At 37.8% G+C, this 27835-nt stretch overlaps 1 protein-coding gene across 1 annotated transcript; it reads right to left on the reverse strand.

Annotated features, from left to right (window-relative positions):
* Positions 1-1384: 1384 nt before the first annotated feature.
* Positions 1385-27761, reverse strand: polr1a (RNA polymerase I subunit A). Its single transcript, XM_048176347.1, has 34 exons — positions 27574-27761; positions 26998-27202; positions 22007-22156; positions 21812-21919; positions 21640-21725; positions 21450-21535; positions 19554-19634; positions 19380-19467; positions 19122-19284; positions 18386-18562; positions 18152-18274; positions 15306-15530; positions 14916-15170; positions 14644-14835; positions 14414-14563; positions 13075-13258; positions 12911-12993; positions 11480-11638; positions 11277-11375; positions 10765-10917; positions 9196-9278; positions 8954-9119; positions 8651-8872; positions 7979-8193; positions 6583-6750; positions 6314-6449; positions 5880-6046; positions 5662-5797; positions 5471-5578; positions 2495-2758; positions 2208-2408; positions 1910-2027; positions 1669-1833; positions 1385-1586 (listed from the first exon to the last, which is right to left on the reverse strand). The coding sequence occupies exons 1-34, from the start codon at positions 27648-27650 to the stop codon at positions 1486-1488; spliced, it is 5094 nt and encodes a 1697-aa protein (XP_048032304.1). The 5' UTR covers positions 27651-27761; the 3' UTR covers positions 1385-1485.
* Positions 27762-27835: the final 74 nt, after the last annotated feature.

Here is a 27835-nt window from a genome sequence, read left to right on the forward strand (position 1 = left end):
CCGGAAATGCCCGAGCTGGCTTAACAACAACCAGGAAGTAACCGTGCATATAGTCAATTTGTTGCCGCGGGTTGAATCAACCCAAAATAATGAGATATTTAGCCCCTGGAATGCAAATTTTTCCAGGGGAAACCCTGCCAAAAACGCAAATTTTGCCCCGCGGAAAGTGATTTTTTCCATGGGATCCCCTGAAATGCGATTGGGCTAGTTTTAAGAAGCAATTGGGTGGGTTTTGTTGTGAAAACCTGGCAACCCTGTCAGGGATCAGTATTTCTGATTCTAAGCAGAATTATACTGAGGAATCACGTAAGTATTTATATCTTTAACATATCATTAGGTTTTAACAGTATCATAAAAGCTTTAAACACGTGTAGGACTGATTTCTGTCAAAGAATAAAATAATATTTCTGAAATGTAAACAGTTCAGGGATCAAAATGTCATTGAAATCTCACACATTATTTTTTAATTAAAAAACGGGGATAATACATTTGTTAAGCTTTTGTTTTTTAATTGTTGTGGGTTTCATATACTTTTATTATAATTAATAATTATGATGTTTAAACTGGTTAAAATGACCCTAACTGGTTTTAATACAATTTATGAAAAATAGTAAATAGTAACCTTCGCCAACAGATAAAGTATTATAACTTTACAAAAACACATTACAAAAAAAAAAATTACACTGCATACAATAATTGCAACTTTTCATTTTATTTCATGTTTGTGCTTTTGGAAATAGATTTTTTAATGGATTATTATCCCTAATTAGTCTTATTATTTTGCATTGTTGACACAAAGTGTGTGCTTTCATTAAATGTAATTGTTTTATTTTATTTTTTAATATATATTGGTGTGTACCTTCACCTGCGTGTTACACTCTAAAAATGCTGGGTTAAAAACAACCCATGTTGGGTTGAAAATGGACAAACCCAGCGATTGGTTAAATATTTGACCCAACATGCTGGGTAGTTTTATTTAACTCCACTATCGTTTAAAATTACTGTATTTCTGGCTTAAAATGAACCCAAAATAGGTCACATAATTACCATAATAATCAAAATATGAACATTTATTAATAAGCAAATTATTAATAATAAAAAATATTATATTGTTTAATCATTATTAAACATTAAACATTAATAAATGATAATTTCCAACATATTTTGGGTTCATTTTAAGCAAGAAATACAGTCATTTTTAAATAATAGTTGAATGGTTGAGCAAACATTTAACCCAACCGCTGGGTTTGTCCATTTTCAACCCAACTTGGGTTGTTTTTAACCCAGCATATTTTTTTAGAGTGTATAGTTATGTGTTGTGACGGCAAAATAAATGATGATAATAACAAAAAAATAAAAAAATAAATAATAAAATGACAGAAAGTCAAAAGAAAAAAGATTTATTGATGATACAGACAAAAAAATACACAGATGTCCATCTATTAACTCCATAGCAGCGAGAAACAATGAATCAATCCTGGTTTATTACTGTAACGGCTGTTTCAGTTCGAAGATGCCGGTTCCTCCTTTCACAACCTTTCCTACGACCAAGCAAGCCGACGGCGAACAGAGTTTATCATCAGAACCTACGAAAAAAACAACAAGCGACAATTACACGACTGAAACAATATCAATGCGCATCATCATCAGGAGTAGCGCCTACAGTACCCAGCATCGTGGCCTGCTTCAGAAACTTGAAACTGGTCTCAAAGGTCATCTGTTGCAGCGGGGAGCTGCTGGATTGAATGGCGATTCGGTTCAGAGGCTTGTACACCCCCTCAAAGCACATGTAGTCGGCCACGAGAGAGAGATGGCGCGGGTCCACCTCGATCCCTGTGAAGAGAGGCAGCGGTCAGATCTGCGGTCAAGCGCGCACCGCCACAGGACGGGTCAGAGTACGCTTCATTACCGTAGACGGCAAACACATCTTTAATCTCCTTCTCAATGACTCGCAGGGCCACCTCGATGCCGTACGTGTTGGCCATAGCATGAACCTCGTTGGAGTATAACCGGTTCAAGTCCAGGATCTGGAACAACAGAACGGATTGTATTACATGCCAGATTTGGTACTTTTCACTGAAGAAGGACATTAGAGTGACAGCAGGGATGCACAGATACGAAACATTTGGATGATAACCGATAACTCTTTATATTTGAAAGCTGATAAACGATATATTGTTCATTGTAATGGACTGCATTAGACTCACATCAGCATGTTTGAACATCTCCTGCATGTTGATGCCCTCGGTGTTGAGCACCATCTCTTTTGAACCGTCCTTTGTGGTGACTTCGTTTAACAAGCAGCGTGTGATTCCTTTGGTCTCCATGATGACAGAGTTCTGAGCCTGCTTCACCACCACTGACGTGAGGTCAAAGTGCACTGTAGTGACGGGCAGGACCAGGGTCAGCTGTGAAACAGAAGCATTTTTTACAAGTGCATCTCTAAAGAGCATGAATGTGTAAATGATGAGGTGATGAAATCATTCGGACACACCTCACACCACAGCCCGTTCTCTGTGTCATATGTGTACTCCTCCATAGCGGGGCTTAACTTAAGCACAGTGTTGATCCTCATCGATTCCTGTGACGTTTCCTGTGACGTTTCCAGCGGCTGTTCAGAGCTGTTGGGACTCTCACCAGACTCCTCCTCAGCCATCTCCTGAGCATCTCCTGCGTCCTTCTGTCCGTTCTCGGCCACGTCCTCCTGTTCCTGATCACTGCCCTCCTCACCCTCACCCTCCTCGCTCTCGTAGTCCACCTGAGGGGTCACATCACACACACAACACAATTTTACTTGCTCTTGTGCAATAAACATACAGGGGCACATCATTTCTGTGCTGTGAGCAGAATCACTGAATCATAAAATCATAACAATGGAATTTAAAGGGACAGTCACACTACTGACATTATTCGGTTCTATTGACTTCCATTCATATGAATGCTGGAGACCGGAAACGTAAGCTCAAGCAAAAGTTCAAGTTTGATGAACTCTGACCTGATGAAGGCATGTGACCAACAGAAGATCTACGGCTGAATTAAAAGAACACATTTTGGCATTAGAGTGGACAGTAGATTGTATATTTTTGCTTTATGGATTATTATTATTATTATTATGTGTTATATGAGCAGAGTGTGACGTCAGTTCACGACCATTGCAGCGTCCGTGGAAATTTCGTGTGCAAAGTCATGTGACCTCAGCGTTAGAGTGTAACCTGGAATGTCATGGAATTTGGCCAAATTCACTCGGATATACGTCACAATAGAGAAGGAAACACTACTGCAACTTGTTTCATGCCGATTCGCTATATTCTATACGACTATATACTATACGACTCACTATACTCACTAATCAAAAAATTACCGTTTTCCATTGAAACAGTAATATACCATAAAAACAATGCATTCTGGGTAATATTATTTGTCGATAGGCTACTTTCTCGAAAAAATGACAATTATTACCAAGAATGCATTGTTTTTACAGTATATTACACTGCATTCTGGGTAATATTATTTGTCGATAGGCTACTTTCTTGAAAAAATGTCAATTATTACCAAGAATGCATTGTTTTTACAGTATATTACAATGCATTATGGGTAATATTATTTGTTAATAGGCTACTTTCTCGAAAAAATGTCAATTATTACCAAGAATGCATGGTTTTTACAGTATATTACAATGCATTCTGGGTAATATTATTTGTTGACAGGCTACTTTCTCGAAAAAATTTCAATTATTACCAAGAATGCATGGTTTTTACAGTATATTACAATGCATTTTGGGTAATATTAATTGTTGACAGGCTACTTTCTCGAAAAAATGACAAGTATTACCTAGAATGCATTGTTTTTACAGTATATTCTGTATATTACAATGCATTCTGGGTAATATTATTTGTCGATAGGCTACTTTCTCGAAAAAATGTCAATTATTACCAAGAATGCATGGTTTTTACAGTATATTACACTGCATTCTGGGTAATATTATTTGCCGATAGGCTACTTTCTCGAAAAAATGTCAATTATTACCCAGAAAGCATTGTTTTTACAGTATATTGCAATGCATTCTGGGTAATATTATTTGTCGATAGGCTACTTTCTCGAAAAATGACAATTATTACCAAGAATGCATTGTTTTTACAGTATATTACACTGCATTCTGGGTAATATTATTTGTCGATAGGCTACTTTCTCGAAAAAATGTCAATTATTACCCAGAAAGCATTGTTTTTACAGTATATTGCAATGCATTCTGGGTAATATTATTTGTCGATAGGCTACTTTCTCGAAAAAATGTCAATTATTACCCAGAAAGCATTGTTTTTACAGTATATTGCAATGCATTCTGGGTAATATTATTTGTCGATAGGCTACTTTCTCGAAAAAATGTCAATTATTACCCAGAAAGCATTGTTTTTACAGTATATTGCAATGCATTCTGGGTAATATTCTTTGTCGATAGGCTACTTTCTTGAAAAATGTCAATTATTACCCAGAAAGCATTGTTTTTACAGTATATTGCAATGCATTATGGGTAATATTATTTGTCGATAGGCTACTTTCTCGAAAAAATGTCAATTATTACCAAGAATGCATTGTTTTTACAGTATATTGCAATGCATTCTGGGTAATATTATTTGTCGATAGGCTACTTTCTCGAAAAAATGTCAATTATTACCCAGAAAGTATTGTTTTTACAGTATATTGCAATGCATTATGGGTAATATTATTTGTCAATAGGCTACTTTCTCGAAAAAATGTCAATTATTACCAAGAATGCATTGTTTTTACAGTATATTACAATGCATTCTGGGTAATATCATTTGTCGATAGGCTACTTTCTCGAAAAAATGACAAGTATTACCTAGAATGCATTGTTTTTACAGTATATTCTGTATATTACAATGCATTCTGGGTAATATTTGTCATTTTAAGAAAAGAGGCCAATAGGCTACTTTCTCGAAAACGACAAATAATATGAAATATTATATAATATTATGTACGAGGACATGAACTTCTTCTGAACATTATCATCATATCATATCCACACAGAAACTCAAAGGTCTTCACTACAACCCGCCAAAATAAAAGTTCGGTTTTACTGAGTAATTATGCTCTTTTTCAAAGTCTTGATGTTGATTATTTTCCTCATATTCTCCATTGTTGCAGCTCCTCTCTTCCCAGTCTGTCAGTAACGCTCTGTTTAGTTCCTGTCTCTATGAAGCCCCTCCTTCTGAAAAGCACAATGTGCTCTGATTGGTCGGCTGGAGCAGTGTGTTGTGATTGGTGTTTGGGAAATGCCCCGCCCCTTACCATAACCGCCAGTTTCAACACACTACTGACTAACTCAACCAGGCCCCGCCCCTTTATTCTGCGCATTAATTATTTAAATGAGGAATACTGTGAAGATGGAGTTCAGAAACACTGACACTGTGACACATTCACCTTTAAGAAATAGGGTGAATTCTAATACCTCCTCTTCTTGTTTTTCCTTTCTACTGGAATCTGTAGCATCAGCATCGCCTTCATTCGCCTCGTCATCCACAATATTTTCATTTCCTGCATCCTCATCGGCCTCAACCTGTGGAGAAGTCAGACATGCTACCATCATTACTCAATTATGACACGGCAGCAGCACACGAGTGCTCTGTAGTGACCGTGTACCTCTGCCGCCCCCTCGACACCCCCCGCCACCGGTCGATCGGCGTCGCTCGGCGTGGCTTTGCGCGTGTCCACTTTTCCCATAGCTGACAGTTTAGAGTTCAGCCTCTTAATGGTCTCCAACAGCATGCGAAAGAATCTGTAACGCACAAATAAGCCTATGAGATGTCAGGGAAATCATCTGCAGTGAAATAGCCGAAACTGGAGATCTTTAACCATACTTCTGCTCCATGTAATGAAGGATCTTGTTGGGGGTGAGCAGCTTGTCTTGCTGGTATCGCTCAGGAGGCAGGAAGTGGAATGTGATTTTATAGACTCGTGATTTCTCGCTTAGTTTTCCTTTCTCTACGTAACGGAAGGTTTCTATCACATCCACCTTGTGAAGCACCTGTGAAGATCAAGAGCACATGCGAGTTTTAACAATCATCATGTGAACGATCAGGAAATTTTAATTCTGAAGTGATTTTTGTTAAATACTATGGCAAAAAACATTTGATGACATTTTTTTTTGTGATAACACTCATTTGTGTTATGAAGATGACTGAAAGTATTTTTGGAATGATAAAAGATGACATAATTTGAACATGAATGAGATTTGAGATCAGCTGCTTACTGAATAACACAACATACTGACACACAAGTAAACACTGCCCACCTCTGATAAACACACGCGTGTTATCTTCTTCCGCAGGGTCTTGACTTGCTTCAAGGCTTTCTTGTTCATCCGAACTGGAATGCTCATCATGGGGGTTTTGATCTTCGAACCCGCGATCATGAGTATTTCTCTTAATCTGATGATTTCACATGGAGAGATTGTTTAGGTGGATCACAATTACTCTTAACTTCGCTCTTTTCGCTTCATTTTGTTATGGAGAATCGTGAAATTTCACTGCCATTGCTATGGATTGCAAAGTGAAATCTGACCTAGGAATTCCCAGGGTGACGTTCATCTCTCCTCTGCCGGCGAAGTGGAAGGTGTTAAGGGTCATCTGGGTGGAGGGCTCTCCGATGCTCTGAGCCGCCAGCAGACCCACGGCCTCTCCGGGGTCACACAGAGCTCGCTGCCACTTCAGCTGCAGGAGATGCCTCAATCTGCAACACACACAGTGATTATAGTACGCAATTAATCCTTAAATTACATGCAATGTCTTCACTGCGGTGGCTCTCAAGAGGGGTGCACAGAAAACCTTCAAGGGGGACTTAAAATCCTGCACAGTGCTCCTTTAAAAAGAAAGGGAAGAATATTCTGTGCTTAAAATGACGGGTCATTTTTCTGTCCAAAGGCCTTAATAATAATAATAAAAACAAAGATATGACATCCAAAGTATGTAAGGTAGTACAACTAGATCTCTTTTATTGAATCTAAAAGGTTTTAATTATATTTTGCTACATATAAAGGTATTTTAAAGATTTTGAAGTTTCAAAAGGTCATTCGGTTTAACCGTCACAAATTTCATTTGAAATTAAAATGTCTGAAAATGTAATAAATATGTATATATTTTATTCTGGCATGATTTTATAACATCATATAACAACATAGTGCAAAATTGTATTAAAATTATGTGTAGAAGTCGTTGCTTTGTTATGAGAAAGAATGTCCGGAAAAATGAATTTCACTGATGTCATTCGGAGTAACCGATATAAAGGGATAATTTTGGATCAAGTCATGTGATCAATATCATGTGACATCATTCAGACACCTGCAAAGGACCACATGATCATGAAGTAAAGTAACTAACTCTCTCTTAACTATTTGAAAAATTCATGTTTTCTCTTGATCATACGCATGTCCCGAAACATCAGGTCATTCGGTGCAACCGCTATAAAACATGGAAAATGTTGTAATATTTTAAAAACTTGTACTAAATATTAAATGTTTGATTGTCCTTTTGCTAGATATCAGCCTGTTAGCATTGTTTGAAAATATCGTCATTCGGTAAAACCGAAATTTTGGTTAAACTGCATGACTTTTTTGGTGACAAATTTTGTAAAAAATGACAAAATCAGTGTTAATTGATTATAAAAACCACAGAATCTCATTGTTAACACTTAATAAAACTTCAAAATTAATTATATCTCCATTATGTTTTTTACACTTATAAAACCTTATTCGCAATTTATTTTACTTACTTATTTTAATCTATTGACTGTAAATTAAAAAAAGAAAACAAACCATCAGAGCAGATGTACTACAGGAGACCTAATCTCCTACATCAAATATTGTTGTGGACAATGGACAACAATTTTCCGAATTCAAAACTTAGAAGTCTAGAAATGGCGGTTTAATCCAGATATAATAATGTTTAATGTTAAACATTACCTATCTGAGTCAACGATTTCAGCAGACGTCTGAAATTCCTGCTTGATGTTGAACTGCTCCAGGTAGGACTCAACAATGGAGTCGAACGTCTCAGACACTGACCCGAAGCAGATGTCCGGCCGGTAAAGAGACAGACACGGGTCCGGACAACGAGACGTCTTCTTCAAATACTTCATACGGCCAGAGTCATCCAGAGCTCTCCACCTCTCCAACAGCTAAATACAAGAGATCTTACTGTGCATTAAAGTCACCATAAAAATCAAAACCCACAATTCTTATTTTTTTATGGAGCATTTGCAGTGTTTATTCTAAATGATTTATTGATGCACATGTTCCTCATAATCTTGAATCAGAATATCTTCTCCTCCCTCTTGCAGCATCTCTTCTCTTCTCTGAGGATGAGGGCGGGGCAACCTGTCACTCACATGAGATCCACCAATAGCAAACCACAACCATCCAATCAAGCCCCGCCCCACATTTGTTCTTGTTTGCAAAGCCGTTTCACTCGGATATATACGGCACAATAGAGAAGAAACGAGTACTTCCCTCTGAAATCAATCTGAGTTATTCTGGAAAGGTCTGAGGAATTGAATCATCTTTCTAACAAACTACTTCACAGGATGCCATCGTAGAACATTTGTAAAATAAACCTCTCCACAAACGCTTCAGTACCTGTAGAGTGGCTGCCTTTCTCCCGCTGTCCAGCTCCTGGTACCCTACTTGAGACTTCACGTGGCTCAGTTTCTTCTGCGAGTAGAGCAGGAAGGCTCCCTCTCTGGGTGAAACACGTTCACGCTTGGCTTTCCATCTCCTAATGGCTTTAAGGTGATTAAACGTGGCCTGTGAGTCCATTTTAGCCAGAACTTCATCCAAGCACTTAGACTTTCTAATAACCTAGAAAATAATGCATCATATAAACTGTTAAATGTTGTCTTCCATCAACGTAGCAGTGCAGAAACATGTCTACATAGTCACCTCGTAGTTGTCTTTGATGAAAGGGAACTGCCGTGGCTGTAGGAACTGGGTCTTGGGGATGTCTAGCCCATCTTCTCCGTAAAGAAACTGGACCACACTTCCATCACTGTCCCGCACAGTCAGATCATACTGGACCACAAGACCTTCTAGATGCTTGATCACACACCTGAAACACAGCATGACTTCAGATTCCCTGACAGAACAGTGTATGTCACTGTGCAATAGAAGCAGCTCAGATCTACCTCTGCAGATAACCAGATCGACTGGTTTTGACAGCAGTGTCCACAAGACCTTCACGACCAGCCATGCAATGGAAAAAGAACTCCTGAAAATATAAAGAGACTCCAGTTATATTTAGTTTTCCACATATAGTACCTATTACTCTAAAAACACGATTTTGAGATGTTCAGAAGAAAATATAGGTGTATTTGACTGTACAAATGTGGCCACCATAATGCTAGGATGTTGTGGATTTATTACTATAGGGTTGCTAATGAGTTCTCTTCAACAAGATTTGAAGTATCATTTATGTTTGTAGCCCAGACTATAATATAGCTGCAAGCAACAATATGGGGTCAAACCTGAAAGGCTCAGTGCTTATCACAGTGCGCCACTGTGGACACGTTTGCCATGTTACTGAAAAGAGGTTTCAAGGTAAGAATGAGTACACGACCATGTCAGTTAGCATGTTAATGTTTAGCATGCCAAGCTAACTTAGCTTAAGCCCTCAGTCATTACTGTACGGCTGGATCCAAAGATCATCTGAGCCGATTTTGGGCAAAACTGGACAAGATTTGTAGGAGGAATTGCGAAAAAAAAAAATTTTCCATCAGCAAACTAATGGAAAATGACAAACGCGATATAGTCAGAAACGGCATAAACCAAAATAATTTTGTGACAATGTTTTCAAAAGCATATTTGCAAAAAACTTTATATTTCTGGAACACTAGGTGGCGCTGTGTTCAAAATTCGCAGGTGCCTCCAGGATATGCTGTCCATGATCCCTACCAAATTTTGTGCAGATATGTCAAATCATTTAAAAGATATTGCAATTTATGGCAAATTTCACAATGGCAAACAGGTGATTTATCCGATCCTGGCAAAATTGGCAATCACGGATTCGTCATGATCCAAGATTGTGACAAAAATTTCATAAGTTATAAGCAAAAATAGCCATTTTTCGGATCTCGTGATGGCAGAGATGGCAATATTCCAAAATTTCAGATGTACCCTCAGATGATGGTGCTGATCAAATGTATTAATAAATCAAACTCAAAGTTTGGCCGAGATACAGCAACTAATCTCATTTTGGGTCAAAATCATTAACTTCACATCCCAATAACTTTTAAACAAAAAAGTATATCAAAAATCTGTTCAGTCATTTCTTTGAGGTTCGATCCATTGATCATCTGAACCTATTTTGGTAAGAATTGGGCAAAATTTGTAGCAAAAAAACAGTTCATTAGTAAGATATGGAATGTGATCAATAGGAAGGGTGAAACGTTATAACAATTTGAATAGTGGATTTTTGAAATGGCGGTGGCGCTATAGAGTCGGTCCTAGAGACCCCAAATTTGGTCAAATTACAATTAATTACAAGCACTAAAAATGTACCAATTTTCATTATTTTCCTATGAACCGTTCATAAGGCTGCCATAGACTCCCATTGGGGCAGAATAATAATCATTAAAGTAGGAGCTACAGCACCTTCGGTGTTTGGCCCTTCATTAGGGTTAAGGATGTTGAACAAACCCCTTGAGCAACAGCGACTACTAACAAAACTGTGCATTCAAAATCCAGACTGAACATACAGGAGGTTTGATCCCTGTCAAGAATCTGCCAGTCACGAATCCTCCGGAGCGCGGCTGTGGTTCGTAGGGCTGAAAGCAGGGCAGGGACTTCCCAGAAGGCATCAGCGGTGGTCGGCGGCCCTCCAGCTCAATCTGACCCAATAAACAGGAGATCTGCACATTCACAGGAACATGGTTCAGAAGAAGATCACATGAATAACACCTGACCTCTGCTGGAGAATGCCAATCAGGGATCAAATTTAAGACTTTTTTAGACTTACAGTCACACAGAGCCGAAGCATAACCAAAACAATGTTCTTAAAATATCCTAAATATCACTATTTTGATGTTTAACAATCACATTCCTGTTTTTCTGTCCCCAAATCTAAGGCTTCTAGAAATAGTTAAGACCTTTGTTATACCATTTAAGACTTTTTATGATCTTACATTTGATCAAACTGAATTTAAAACTTTTAAGGATGTGCAGGAACCCTGTAAAAGTAATAAAAAGCTTCTATATTCAGACTCATCACCTGCATAGTGTTAACAGTAGATCCCTTGGCTCCGGACTGCACCATCAGCTGAAGGTTGTTTTCTGGGAAGGAGCGATGGAGACCCAGTGGCATGCAAACCTGACAACATAACATCGCATGAGAGGAAACCCACGAAGACAGAGTGATCGTATTTCCACAGCGAGAAAGAATGTGAAGGACATTATGATGCTTTTAACATGCACCTTGTTGATGTTGTTGTTCACTTCATTGACCTCCTCTTTGAACTTCAGGTCCACCATGTTGAAATCTCTCTGGTCTGAGTTCAGATGTGCGTCCTGCCAGCGTTCTCTGGCTTCAGCGTCTCCAGCGGATGCGGGCAGGTTAAACGCAGCCTGAAGAGCCTGTTTTAAAACATGAACATCAATCAATATGAACCTCTGTGAGCTGACAATATTAAAAACTCAACATTTTTAAGTCTACCGTTGTAATATACTGGATATCTTTAAACAGGGGATCATATTTGTTTAGTTAGAGGAAAGTGGATGATGCCATGTTTTACACATACTGACAATTTATTTAGAAGTGTTTCATCAATTCTTCTTACTCTAACCAAAAAATGTAAATGTTTTCTTTAGAATACTCCTGTTGACACCTAGAATTAAGATGTGCTTTGGTCGATTGGATCACAAGTGGACGGAGCTAAATACAGGTGTAAATGAGGTGTAAACGTGTTGAGTTTGTCCGCATTCAACCACTTTCAGAGGTAGTTGAATGAATGATTCACTGACTCACTCATAAAGACTTCACTTGTTTCATTACTGGATGAATCAGCGTTTCCGAACAAATCTCTTGAATGAGTGATTCAATGACTGACTCATAAAGACTTCACTTGTTTCATTACTGGATGAATCAGGACTTTTGAACAAATCTCTTGAATGAGTGATTCAATGACTCACTCATAAAGACTTCACTTGTTACATTACTGGATGAATCAGGACTTTTGAACAAATCTCTTGAATGAATGATTCAATGACTCACTCATAAAGACTTCACTTGTTTCATTACTGGATGATTCAATGCTTTTGAACAAATCTCTTGAATGAATGATTCAATGACTCACTCATAAAGACTTCACTTGTTTCATTACTGGATGATTCAGCGCTTTTGAATGAATCTCATGAATGAATGATTCAATGACTCACTCATAAAGACTTCACTTGTTTCATTACTGGATGAATCGGTGCTTTTGAACAAATCTCTTGAATGAATGATTCAGTGACAAGTACTTTCTTAACAGTCGCCTAGCGCCATCTCCTGGTGTAATGATGCAATGATACAATCTTTATTTGAAGCGTAAAGTTACTCTCAAAAGGTGATTCACTCTATTTTGATCACTAACGTATACATCAGTGTTTATATCTGAAATATAATCTTTTATCTAGTACTTCTGTGATAATCTGAATTATCGTAAAGCAGAAATAATGATACTGTGTGGCTGAAAAGACGTATGATTGTACTTGTCATTTAGAAATAAGATCACGTGGGTGTTTGAATCAAGATCTTTTAACAGTTAATCGTGCAGCTCTCGCACCAGAATATTGATTTTCAATAAAGTCACACAGTTCAGAAGGTACTGCGGGTCAGGAATGAGCTGGTTGATCTGAACGATGTACCTTGGAGCCACATGTGACTGACTTTTGGATAATTTTCCTTCTTTGTTTGTTGGCTCCATCTTTTACTAGAATGTCCTCCACACCTGTCAGAAACAAATGACAGTTTAATATCATTCTGCCTTGAGGGTTCAGCAAGATAATTTGGCATTGATGTGTGATTTTACCCAAGGTGAAGCCGCGGTAAAGCTGCAGGTAGGCAGTGAAGAGTCGAGCCAGACAGCTGAGCAGTTTTCCGCTGGTCTCTCCTCCGTAGAGCTCGTAGCAGCAGTGCACCAGACCGTACGCTGAGCTGCCATAGTGAGCTTTATCCAGAACGCCCACCAGCAGCTCTCCCTGACGAATGACCACCTGAAACACAGAGCACATCACATCACCACCCAGGAACAGTCACCATAAAATAGGCAAGAACAAACTGGGCATGTCCCAACGATATATATATTTTTTACTTTATTTTTTGGAAAAAAAAATAACAGAAATTAATATGACAAACATTTGGCCACCTATGCATCTATACATAAAGTTACAGTATGTGTCAGATCATACAATGATGGGCCAATAAACTTCTCATGAAGTCCATTTTTCCCAGTATCGTTTTTGGCTGCTTGAGATTCTCCAGCTTTGTTGTTGTTGAGCTGTTAAAGCTCCACCCTCTTCTGGAAAGGGGGCAGGGAGAAGCAGCTCATTTGCATTTAAAGGGACACACACAAAAACGGTGTGCTCACACCCAAATAGGGGCAAATTTGACAAGCTATAATAAATGATCTGTGGGGGATTTTGAGCTGAAACTTATTATAAAGCCGCGAGAATATTTTTGGTGCACCAAAAAAAACAAAATAATGACTTATATAGTGATGGCCGATATCAAAACACTGCTTCAGGAAGCTTCAGAGTGTTATGAATCTTTTGTGTCGAATCATAATTCAGATCGCGTGTCAAACCGCCAAACTGCTGAAATCACGTGACTTTGGCACTCCAAACCGCTGATTCGATTCGTAATGCTCCGAAGCTTCCTGAAGCAGTGTTTTGAAATCGGCCATCACTAAATAAGTCATTATTTTTTGGCGCACCAAAAATATTCCCGTGGCTTTATAATATTAATATTGAACCACTGTACTCACATGAACTGATTTAAATATGTTTTTAGTACATTAATGGATCTTGAGAGAGGAAATGTCATTGCTCAGGCCTCACTGAGCCATCGGATTTCATCAAAAATATCTTAATTTGTGTTCCGAAGATGAACGAAGGTCTTACGAGTGTGGAACGACATGAGAGTGAGTAATTAATGACATTATTTTCATTTTTTGGTAAACTAACCCTTTAAAGTCATCATGATGCAGAAGTTGCATTAGTCTTTTCCTCCCTACTGTGCCTTATATCCGAGTTAAATGCTTCAAGAACAAGAACAAATGTAGGGCGGGGCTTGATTGTGACTACATGAAATAACTCTTTTCAAACTCTGAAGCACTAACAGCACTGTTCCAGAGTGTAATCCTTAATCACCTGAGAGTCACACATGGACTCCGGCTTGTATCCTGGAGCAGATCTGGGAGGCTCCTTCACCCAGGCTTTACTGGGAATCTTCGCTCTTCCCGTCAAGTTTAAAGGGATGTGGTTTTCCGGGATGACATTCAGCAAAAGGGTCGACACCACCTGGAACAAAACAACGCAAAGCTCTTGTTTAATATGTTTAATGTGCATGACGACATAAACAGCATGCGTATGAAGATTACCTGCTTTCCTGTCCAGAGCGGCACGGGTTTAATGAGCGCGGGACGGAGGAGCTTCACTCTGCCCATCTTGTCTGTCAGGCCTCTGTAGATGAGCGCAGTGTACTGATCCCGCGTGAAAAAACAGCCGCGGATGGTCATGCTGGTGCCAGACACCATGTGGTCCTGAATCAGGCCGGCCAGCGGCTTCCCATCCTACAGAAGGGGCAGAGACCAATGAAGGGGTTTCCAAAATGAAAGACAGTTCATTTGGTTTGATTCGGACGCAGACTCACTTTGGGCACTAGGTACTGCTGGTCTGTGCTCACTAGCGTGTAGGCCTCGGCTCGGCCCAGCTCACTCTGAGGGAAGTGAGCGTTCATCTCGTCTCCATCAAAGTCAGCGTTGTAGGCCTTACAGTTAGCGTAATGCAAGCGGAGCACTTTCTCTCCGGGCAGGATCCGAGCGCAGTGGGCCTGAATTGACGGTCTGTGCAGAGTGGGCTGACGGTTTAACAGCAGCACATCTCCATTCTTGATGTGCCGATTCACCTACAAGAGAGATGCATTAGATCCTCAAATAACACGAAACTTTAATGTCGACTTCGCACCGGTTTACGTCAGAACGCCAGCTCAGTATTGGCCAAAGCAGCATGACGCAAGATGACTTAACTTAAGGTAACTCACAATCTTCATGGGTATCCTGTGCAGGCCGGTGCTGGGGGTCAGCAGCTGTTTGGCCACAGCTTCTCTCTGGGTCAGGTTGTTGCTGAGAATGGTGCGAGACCCGTCTTCATTAATGACCATAGAGGCTCCAGGGTGGACGTCGGGTCCGTTCAGCACCGCCTGCCTGAGTTCCTTCACGTTCCAGGGCGTCACCGGCTGCGGGTACGTCAACTTGGTAGCAAAAACCTAGAGGAAGCATATCAAACTACTCTCAAAAACCTCAAGTGACAATCAAATATGTTCTATAGCCGCTAAACTGGGTATTTCACACGTTATTAGGGGCCAAAAAGTTGTGAAAAGGATGGTAAAAAGTTGTGAAATTTGGCACACTGATAGAGGCCAGTCTGAAGATTAACCACACAAATTTTGGAGTATCTAACTCAATCCCTCTAGCGCCACCAACTGTCCGAAGTTGCACTCAAGTTTACATGAATAACTTTTGAACTGTAAGGGCTAGAAACAAAATTCATTTCAGCTATTCAATTGCACCCTATTTTCCATCATAATTCTTTTGCACTACTTTTTCGAACATCTCCTAGATCATCTTTAGACGATGGTGATGAATTGAAGTTGATTAGTCAAACCGTTCTCGAGTAACGAGTTCTACGAAAGGCAAGCCAACATGGACATGAATTAACATCTCCAAAACGCTTAACCGTATTCTCACTAAACTTGGTGCGTGTTATGACAACCATGACCTGAGTATACCTGCACAGTTTCAGCACAGTGCCACCAAGTGGTCTGGAGATATGAAAAATTAGCTATTTCTGTCTAGAACTTCATTTCCATGAAAATCGAACCAGATCATCTGAAGTTGATTAGTCAAACTATTCTCAAATAACGAGTTCTACAAAGTCCACGCCAACATGGACGTGAGGCTACACCTCCAAAACGCTCAACCGTATTCTGATCAAACTTGGTGCATGTTATGCAGTGCCACCTAGTGGTCTGGAGATATGAAAAATTAGCTATTTCTGTCTAGAACTTCTGAACGGTTTGGCCAAAAGTTACAAATCTCTTTAGTGATATGCATGCCAAGTCAAGCGATACCCAATTTTCCTAAGTCTCCATTTTGAATTTTGTTGTAAAAATGCTTTATTTTATGAATATATTGATGTATCCTTAAGAATCTCAGGACGTGTCTTCGACACAATGCCCTGAAGGTACTCAAAAAGTTTGGGGGCAGCACCACCTTCAAAAATTATAGTGAAATTAAAAAAAAAAAAAAACAGCTTTAGTTTTGCCGATCCCTTGGATCATGCTGAGAACATCAATACTAATTGATACAATTTTTAATTTTTTTGCCCTACTTTTTCGAACGCCTCCTAGACCATTTGTCCAATTTTCATGAAAATTGAACCAGATCATGTTCACACCATGGTGATGAATTGATGTTGATTAATCAAACTGTTCTCGAATAATGAATTCTACGAAGTCCACGCCAACATGGACGTGAAGCAACATCTCCAAAACGCTTAACCGTATTCTCACTAAACTTGGTGCGTGTTATGACAACCATGACCTGAGTATACCTGCACAGTTTCGGCACAGTGCCACCTAGTGGTCTGGAGATATGAAAAATTTTCTATTTCTGTCTAGAACTTATGAACGGTTTGGCCAAAAATTACAAATCTAGTCATATGCATGCTGAGTCAAACAATACCCAATTTTCAAAAAATCAGCTTTAGTTTTGCCGATCCCTTGGAACATGCTGAGAATATCAATACTAATTGATAAAATAACTGGCTGAGACATTTTGATTTTTTTCCCCCTACTTTTTCAAACACCTTTTGGCCAAAAGTTACAAATCTCTTTAGTGATATGCATGCAGAGTCAAACGATACTCAATTTTCCTAAGTCTCAATTTTGAATTTTGTTGTAAAAAAAGCTATATTTTACGAATACATTGATGTACCGTTAAGAATCTCAATACGTGTCTTCGACACAATGCCCTGAAGGTACTCAAAAAGTTTGGGGGCAGCACCACCTTCAAAAATTATAGTGAAATTTAAAAAAAAAACACAGCTTTAGTTTTGCCGATCCCTTGGATCATACTGAGAACATCAATACTAATTGATACACTAACTGGCTGAGACATTTTGATTTTTTTTGCTCTATTTTTTCCGAACATCTCCTAGAACATTTGTCCGATTTTCATGAAAATTGAACCAGATCATCTTCACACCATGGCGATGAATTGATGTTGATTAATCAAACTGTTCTCGAATAATGAATTCTACGAAGTCCACGCCAACATGGACGTGAAGCAACATCTCCAGAACGCTTAACCGTATTCTCACTAAACTTGGTGTGTGTTATGACAACCATGACCTGAGTATACCTGCACAGTTTCAGCACAGTGCCACCTAGTGGTCCGGAGATATGAAAAATGTGCTATTTCTGTCTAGAATTTCTGAACTGTTTGGCCAAAAATTACAAGTCTCTTCAGTGAGATGCATGACGAGATGCATTTTTTCATTGAATTATGTTGTAAAAAATGCTATATTTTACGAATGCATTAGGAATTATAGTAAAATTTCAAAAAACGTTAACAGCTTTAGTTTTGCCTATTGTCATGAGAGTGGTCTTGATTAATTGTCATTGTCACCCAACACCGACCACATCAAATGAATTAGGTGTCAGCGCCACCTACTGCTCAAAAGCAATTGTCACACTAAAAAAAGTGATTGTATTTGTGGGTTTTCAACCATTTTGCTTAAAATCGTTTTATTTTGCAATAATGACCAGCTGACCACACATTATCCCTCACATATACAAAACACGATCAAAAGGTAAAAGAGTCTCACCATTGGTATTCCAATCTCATTGGTTCCGATGTACATATCAGGACAAATGACAGAGCGTGCAGCGTAATCCACACGCTTTCCCATCATGTGTTTCCTGAACAAGCCGTCTTTCTTCTCCAAGAGCTAAAAGACACATTAAAAAGAAACAATCACTTAGAAACATTATTAAACTTATTAATGATGAATTCTGGGCTGTACGTCACAGATAAGCATTACGATTGGTCACACACTGACCTGACGAATGCCTGGAAACTTCTCAGTTATCAGTTTGTCCATGTCGCTGTCAAACACGATGTTGACGTGACTCTGCAGGCGGATCCAGACGTTGTAGAGCTTGTCTGTGAGAGTCAGTCCCGGGATGCCTATTAAGAAGGACTGATCCATCTCACTGCTCTCGACGGCTTCACCAGACTGAGAAAAATGACCGATTATACATGACACTTCTCATTAATAAGATGCAAAATGATGGTTGGTCGCCCATTATGGGATTTTGAATGGCCAATACTGATTTATTGACAACAATAAGCTGCTGAAACTAAATCAAAACACAATTTTTCCTCAAAATTCACTGAAAATTATTTATTTATAATAATTTAAAATAACTTAGGAAGCATTTCCTCAAAATTCACATGATGTTATTAATTCCATCGGAATCGATTTGCGTATGAAAGCCAGTGATTCTAGTTTATGAAGTTATAAACATGGATATTTTTCTTACAAAAATGCATCGCTTCGCTTTAGAGGGTCTTTATTAACCCCCTTGTACTTTTATGATCGACGGATGCACTTTTTTGGGATTCAAAATCTATTCATTGATTCAGCTTGGAAGAGCCAGAATATATTTCAATATATCTCTGATTGTGTTCATCTGTGTTCATATATACCTAGGATGGCTTGAGTGTGAGAAAATCATGGGATAGTTTTCATACATTTTAACCCTTCACCATTTGTTAACATAAATTCTTCTCACCTTATCTATCTCTGTCTGCGTGTCTTCAGTATCGTTAATCTTCTCAGAAGCGATTAATGCAAGCAATTTCTGAATGGTGAAATTATCCTTTAACACGGACTGCATGTTCACAGTCTGTCCGTTGGTGAACATCTGGTCTCCCAAACGATTAATAGGCCTGTACCTGTAAAATGCCACACAAACACAAATCATCCAGCAATAGATCTCTCTTTAAGAAGAAGAAACTACATGATCATCTTATTCAGGACATAAACTGACTTGCATGGAGGAACCACCAGCAAATCCAAGAAGAAAAGTTCAGGACTGAAGCCTTTCTCCGAACTTATCAGATGCTTCAGGAACAAACCTAAAGAAGACAAAAAGATCCATTATATTTGCATTACGAATCCTGGAAAGAAAACACCTCAGTGAAGTAAACTCAAGCAGTCTTACCTTCTATCTGCCAGAGTTTGAGGATATGCTCTCGCGCCAAACTTGGAGTCAAGAATCCACGCTTGGTCAGCTGTGTATCATCTGGAAGCGAACGCAAACAGATAGATGTTTAGCACGCTCGCTTTGTAAACACTGGATCGATACTTCCACCTACATCACGCGTGAGCTTTCCAACATGATTACGTCATGCGTGGAGCATCACAGAGCAGTGCAAGACGAGCATTTGTGGTTAAAAAGTATATAAACTTTTTTTTTTTTTTTAGAAAATGTCCGATGGTTTCTCTAGATTAGACTCTTATTCCTCGTCTGGGATCATGTAGAGCTCTTTGAAGCTGCACTGAAACTGACATTTGAACCTTCAACCCGTTGAACCCCAGTGAAGTCCACTATATGGAGAAAAAATCCTTCAAAAACCTTCATATCTTTTTGACTGAAGAAATAAACATATAATCATCTTGGATGACATGGAGGAGAGAAAATTATCAGGAAATTTTAATTCTGAAGTGAACTAATCCTTTATTCAGCTATTTCCCCATCTCAAAATTCCATACATTTCTAAACTTCTATCTAGACATTCAGACCATATATAACATCTGATAAATAGCTTTAAAATCCAACTGTTTAACAAGTTACATTCTGACTAGAAACTCAAATCAATGAACACCAAACCCAGACAACTTCAATGTTTTAGTGACTGTTTTCATTTGTTTAGAAAATATTATTGTCAAAATAATTCCAGGATATGCAATCCAGTATAATAATGTTTGCTCTACTACAAATTTACTAATTAAATCATTTATTATCAGGCATTATCAACTCCATCCAAGTCCTCAGCCACATAGCATTGTTTTACATTATATTCAGTAGAGTTATCTGTAAATATTAATTTTCACATCCATGTTCACTGCATGAACTGGTTTTCTTGAAGTGATAACATGCGCTTACATGATGAGAAGACACTTAAAATGCTTTAAAACCTACATAATGGAGATATAATTCATTTTGGAGTTTTATTAAATGTTAACAATGAGATTATGTGGTTTTTATAAATCAATTAACACTGCTTTTGTAATTTATTACAAAATGTGTCACCAAAAAAGTCATTCGGTTTAACAAAAATTTCGGTTTTACCGAATGACACTTTTGGTTACACCGAATGACGATATTTTCAAACAATGCTAACAGGCTGATATCTAACAAAAGGACAATCAAACATTTAATATTTAGTACAAGTTTTTAAAATATTGCATCATTTTCCATGTTTTATAGCGGTTGCACCGAATGACCTGATGTTTCGGGACATGCGTATGATCAAGTGAAAACATGAATTTTTCAAACAGTTAAGAGAGAGTTAGTTACTTTGCTTCATGACCATGTGGTCCTTTGCAGGTGTCTGAATGATGTCACATCCTGTCACGATACTGACCGCATGACTTGATCCAAAATGGTCTCTTTATATCGGTTACTCCGAATGACATCAATGAAATTCATTTTTCCAGACATTCTTTCTCATAACAAAGTAACGACTTCTACACATAATTTTAACACCATTTTGCACTATGTTGATATATGATGTTATAAAATCATGCCAGGATAAAAAATATATACATTTATTACATTTTAAGATATTTTAATCACAAATGAAATGGCTGTTTTGGCCTTTTGACGGTTAAACCGAATGACCTTTTGACACTTCAAAATCGTTAAAATACCTTTATGTGTAGAAAAAATAATTAAAACCTTTTGGATTCAATAAAAGAGATCTAGTTGTACTACCTTACATACTTTGTATGCTATATCTTTTTTATCTTAATTTTTATTATTATTATTATTATTATTAAGGCCTTTTGATGGATGATTTCAAAAAGAGTGCATAAGAATGTGATCTAAACTCACCGGGCTGCTCTAAATCTTTTGCGTTCATCGCTTTAAAGATGATGATTTTGCTGTTGTGTTCTCTGCGAACGATATCCTTCCCGGTTCTGAAAGACACACACACTTTCTCACAGCAGAACGAGGCTCCACACAAAGAGTGGTGAATATGACTTAAAAATATGAGAAAGGAGGAAAAAGTTGAGCTCCTCACTTGCAATTCATACATTTCCTTGAGCCCATTTGTGTTTTCCAGAAATTGTTAATGAGACTGGACTTTTTCTCACAGATGTGTTTGACCTGAAGCCAAAACAAATGTATAAGATGCAAACAGAAAATGCAGAGAGACAATACAATAACTAGTGTTGAGGACGCAAGAGACTCACAGGAGCCAGGTGCTTCTTGTCTTTATTGGCTTTGAGGATGGGATTAACAAACCCATCCAGAACTTCTTGCATTTCTAATGTGGTCGGCTGAGCGTTGACATTCAGGAACTTAGAGAGAGCGACAAAAACACAATATATAAGCACTTCAGTCCTATGAATGACCTCAATGACGAGAGAGCTTTGACCCTTTCTGACCTGATTGAGCACATTCTCCAGCTCGTACACCTCCCTCAACGCACCCACGTCCAGGAGCTTCAGCTGGCCCAGCAGTAAAAGGATAGCCGCTCTTGGACACTTCAGCGTGTGACACATCAGGCATGAGCCCCGGATGAGCAAAAATAATTTCTGCAAAGAGATTGAAATTAGGGCTGGGTGATATGACAAAAATAGGTTACACTTTATTTCACTGGTCCACTTTAGACATTCTACAAACTATAAGTAACTTTGTAACTACATGTCAACTAGCAGTCATTAGAGTAATATTAGATGGTTAGGTAAAGGTTCGGGTTAGTAGAATAAGTTGACATGTAGTTGACATGTTACTTGTAGTTAGTAAAATGTCTGTTGAGAAGCATCAAAATAAAGTGTTAGCAGATATTAAGCAGACAGTCTACTAATACTCTAATGACTGTTAGTTGACATGTAGTTGACATGTTACTTGTAGTTAGTAAAATGTCTGTTGAGAAGCATAAAAATAAAGTGTTAGCAGATATTAAGCAGACAGTCTACTAATACTCTAATCACTGTTAGTTGACATGTAATTGACATGTTACTTGTAGTTAGTAAAATGTCTGTTGAGAAGCATCAAAATAAAGTGTTAGCAGATATTAAGCAGACAATCTACTAATACTCTAATCACTGCTAGTTGACATGTAGTTGACATGTTACTTGTAGTTAGTAAAATGTCTGTTGAGAAGCATCAAAATAAAGTGTTAGCAGATATTAAGCAGACAATCTACTAATACTCTAATCACTGCTAGTTGACATGTAGTTGACATGTTACTTGTAGTTAGTAAAATGTCTGTTGAGAAGCATCAAAATAAAGTGTTAGCAGATATTAAGCAGACAATCTACTAATACTCTAATCACTGTTAGTTGACATGTAGTTGACAAGTTACTTGTAGTTAGTAAAATGTCTGTTGAGAAGCATCAAAATAAAGTGTTAGCAGATATTAAGCAGACAATCTACTAATACTCTAATCACTGCTAGTTGACATGTAGTTGACATGTTACTTGTAGTTAGTAAAATTAAGCAGACAATCTACTAATACTCTAATCACTGCTAGTTGACATGTAGTTGACATGTTACTTGTAGTTAGTAAAATGTCTGTTGAGAAGCATCAAAATAAAGTGTTAGCAGATATTAAGCAGACAATCTACTAATACTCTAATCACTGCTAGTTGACATGTAGTTGACATGTTACTTGTAGTTAGTAAAATGTCTGTTGAGAAGCATCAAAATAAAGTGTTAGCAGATATTAAGTAGACAATCTACTAATACTCTAATCACTGATAGTTGACATGTAGTTGACAAGTTACTTGTAGTTAGTAAAATGTCTGTTGAGAAGCATCAAAATAAAGTGTTAGCAGATATTAAGCAGACAATCTACTAATACTCTAATCACTGCTAGTTGACATGTAGTTGACAAGTTACTTGTAGTTAGTAAAATGTCTGTTGAGAAGCATCAAAATAAAGTGTTAGCAGATATTAAGCAGACAATCTACTAATACTCTAATCACTGCTAGTTGACATGTAGTTGACATGTTACTTGTAGTTAGTAAAATGTCTGTTGAGAAGCATCAAAATAAAGTGTTAGCAGATATTAAGCAGACAATCTACTAATACTCTAATCACTGCTAGTTGACATGTAGTTGACAAGTTACTTGTAGTTAGTAAAATGTCTGTTGAGAAGCATCAAAATAAAGTGTTAGCAGATATTAAGCAGACAATCTACTAATACTCTAATCACTGTTAGTTGACATGTAGTTGACAAGTTACTTGTAGTTAGTAAAATGTCTGTTGAGAAGCATCAAAATAAAGTGTTAGCAGATATTAAGCAGACAATCTACTAATACTCTAATCACTGTTAGTTGACATGTAGTTGATACGTTACTTGTAGTTAGTAAAATGTCTGTTGAGAAGCATCAAAATAAAGTGTTAGCAGATATTAAGCAGACAATCTACTAATACTCTAATCACTGTTAGTTGACATGTAGTTGACAAGTTACTTGTAGTTAGTAAAATGTCTGTTGAGAAGCATCAAAATAAAGTGTTAGCAGATATTAAGCAGACAATCTACTAATACTCTAATCACTGCTAGTTGACATGTAGTTGACATGTTACTTGTAGTTAGTAAAATGTCTGTTGAGAAGCATCAAAATAAAGTGTTAGCAGATATTAAGTAGACAATCTACTAATACTCTAATCACTGATAGTTGACATGTAGTTGACAAGTTACTTGTAGTTAGTAAAATGTCTGTTGAGAAGCATCAAAATAAAGTGTTAGCAGATATTAAGCAGACAATCTACTAATACTCTAATCACTGCTAGTTGACATGTAGTTGACAAGTTACTTGTAGTTAGTAAAATGTCTGTTGAGAAGCATCAAAATAAAGTTAGCAGATATTAAGCAGACAATCTACTAATACTCTAATCACTGCTAGTTGACATGTAGTTGACATGTTACTTGTAGTTAGTAAAATGTCTGTTGAGAAGCATCAAAATAAAGTGTTAGCAGATATTAAGCAGACAATCTACTAATACTCTAATCACTGCTAGTTGACATGTAGTTGACAAGTTACTTGTAGTTAGTAAAATGTCTGTTGAGAAGCATCAAAATAAAGTGTTAGCAGATATTAAGCAGACAATCTACTAATACTCTAATCACTGTTAGTTGACATGTAGTTGACAAGTTACTTGTAGTTAGTAAAATGTCTGTTGAGAAGCATCAAAATAAAGTGTTAGCAGATATTAAGCAGACAATCTACTAATACTCTAATCACTGCTAGTTGACATGTAGTTGACATGTTACTTGTAGTTAGTAAAATTAAGCAGACAATCTACTAATACTCTAATCACTGCTAGTTGACATGTAGTTGACGTTACTTGTAGTTAGTAAAATGTCTGTTGAGAAGCATGAAAATAAAGTGTTAGCAGATATTAAGCAGACAATCTACTAATACTCTAATCACTGTTAGTTGACATGTAGTTGACATGTTACTTGTAGTTAGTAAAATGTCTGTTGAGAAGCATGAAAATAAAGTGTTAGCAGATATTAAGCAGACAATCTACTAATACTCTAATCACTGTTAGTTGACATGTAGTTGACATGTTACTTGTAGTTAGTAAAATGTCTGTTGAGAAGCATCAAAATAAAGTGTTAGCAGATATTAAGCAGACAATCTACTAATACTCTAATCACTGCTAGTTGACATGTAGTTGACATGTTACTTGTAGTTAGTAAAATTAAGCAGACAATCTACTAATACTCTAATCACTGCTAGTTGACATGTAGTTGACATGTTACTTGTAGTTAGTAAAATGTCTGTTGAGAAGCATCAAAATAAAGTGTTAGCAGATATTAAGCAGACAATCTACTAATACTCTAATCACTGCTAGTTGACATGTAGTTGACAAGTTACTTGTAGTTAGTAAAATGTCTGTTGAGAAGCATCAAAATAAAATGTAGATATTAAGCAGACAATCTACTAATACTCTAATCACTGCTAATTGACACGTAGCTGTAAATTTACTTATAGCTGGTAGAATGCCTAAAGTAGACCTATCATACACCCGGCACAATGCGATGCCAGGTAGGCACAAGTGTTTTTTGCTAGTTTCAATCAGACGCAGTTATCATTGTCATGTCCAGCGCCACGTTGTTTTAATAGCAAATGCACTTGCGCCCATCTGTTCACCCATGGGTGTGCTGGTCTGAAAACGAGGTGTGTTCAGGTGCATTGTTGGCGTGTTGCTATTTTGAGGAAACTGAAAACGACTGCGCCATTGACCAACTGAAACCTGGCCTAAAGTTAATAGCGCAATATTTGTTTTGTTATTTAACGAGTGCGTTAGTAACATGAGTCTATAGGCGGGTACACAATACACTCTGCTTGATACACACAAAGGACACACAAACATGCCAAATATTAAAAATAAAATGATTACAATGTAAAAGATTATTATTATGTACAAAAAGATAAAAATGTCTACATGTCGTCATTGCATGTATCAGAATTGCCTATTTGCAGCAATGACCAATTATGGCAATGCACACAAGTATTTAAACTGACTCGTCAGGTTTAGGGTGTCTATATTCCGCCATGTAAATAGTGATAATTTATTGCACGTTACACACAAAACACACCCAAAGGGTTAGTTAACCCAAAAGAAGAATTTCTGTTACTCTCTCCCTTATGCCGTTCCACACCTGTAAGACCTTCGTTCATCTTCAGAACACAAATTAAGATATTTTTGATGAAATCCGAGAGGTATATGACTCTTCCATAGACAGCAATATAATCAACACTTTCAAGGTCCAGAAAGGCACTAAAGACATTGTTAAAACAGTCATGTGACTGCAGTGGATCAACCTTAATGTTATGAAGAGACGAGAATACTTTTTGTGCGCCAAATCAAAACAAAAATAACCACTTTAGTGAACAATCTGTTCTCTTCTGTGTCATTATCTTACGCAGGTGACGCAGTGAAGCTTCCGTGTTTACATCTGAATGCTGGCTCATTATTGGCCAAAGCTGATCATGTGATCAGCACAACGCATGCATGTGATGCTGACGCAGGAGCCGGCCAATAATGAGTCGACATTCTGAACCTGGAAGCGCTGGACGTAAACAACATATGAGAATGACACAGAAGAGAAGAGATTGTTTTGTTTTTGCGCACAAAAAGTATTCTCGTCTCTTCATAACATTAAGGTTGAACCACTGAAGTCACATGACTGTTTTAACGATGTCTTCAGTGCCTTTCTGGACCCTGAAAGTGTTGATTATACTGCTGTCTATAGATTCCTCTCGGATTTCATCAAAAATATCTTAACTTGTGTTCTGAAGATGAACGAAGGTCTTATGGGTGTGGAACGACATGAGGGAGAGTACTTTCATTTTTGGGTGAACTAACCCTTTAACTCCAGCATGAAAACTTCCGGCAGGGCACAATGGCAGCTTACATCAAAGAACAGAGGGTTGTAGACGGTCAGCGGCAGCTCTATGATGCCGAAGTGTCCCGGACAGCTGTCGAAGTCCTGCATGCAGGTGGAGCAGATCTCTTTTCTATCAGCAGGACCCAGCGCCAGGTCATACAGCCCGTTCGGAGCGGCACTGCCCACATTATCCAGCAGCAGGGAGTTAGTGATAGTCTTCACACTCAGCTTCCTGTTACACACACAGATACAGATGAAGAAGGTCAAGCCAGCTTTATTTCTACAGTACAGATTGTTTCAAAGGAAAATAACAAGTAAATGTACAAATAAATGCTTTAGAAGTGTTAACTAATAACAAACCCTTATTACAGCGTTACCAGTTCAGTTCAAAACTGTGTAAAGTTAATCAATTATTATCTTCTAGTTTGTTTTACCTCTTACATTTGATTCATACATAACAGGTGACAATATACCGCATATGGGGCATGTTGTCACAAAGCTAAACATGTGTTAAATGAACTGTAACGTTATGTATGTAACGCGCAACTGATCTCCGGCTAGTGTGTAACGTTACTTGTTCAAGTGTATTATTATTATTATTACCTTAATTCCTCCGCGGAATACATGCCAAACGACATGCCTTCTAATCGCCTCCATGGTGTTTCTTTAGAAAATTGCATTTTCTTAATAAAAACATATATTACAATAGAAAACTCTCTGTGTTTCCCATGTGCGTCATGTAGAGCTGTAACACGTGGGAACGCGTGCCGGACGACTGGACGATACCAAATAATACTGACAGGAATAATTTGACTGAAATATGAACAAAATCGACAGAAGTAGATACTCTAACTTAAGGAACAGT

This window comes from Megalobrama amblycephala, linkage group LG23 (assembly GCF_018812025.1).
Source record: "Megalobrama amblycephala isolate DHTTF-2021 linkage group LG23, ASM1881202v1, whole genome shotgun sequence".
NCBI lineage: Eukaryota > Metazoa > Chordata > Actinopteri > Cypriniformes > Xenocyprididae > Megalobrama > Megalobrama amblycephala.

What these genes read in the sequence shown, in the direction of transcription:
- polr1a (XM_048176347.1), bottom strand. Translation starts at nt 27,650, where the DNA reads ATGCAATTTTCTAAAGAAACACCATGGAGGCGATTAGAAGGCATGTCG. An exon ending in AGGAAATGTATGAATTGCAA is followed by an intron (nt 21,536 to 21,639) that starts GTGAGGAGCTCA and finishes TGTGTCTTTCAG; the next exon opens with AACCGGGAAGGATATCGTTC. An exon ending in AGATGTGTTTGCCGTCTACG is followed by an intron (nt 1,834 to 1,909) that starts GTAATGAAGCGT and finishes CTCTCTTCACAG; the next exon opens with GGATCGAGGTGGACCCGCGC.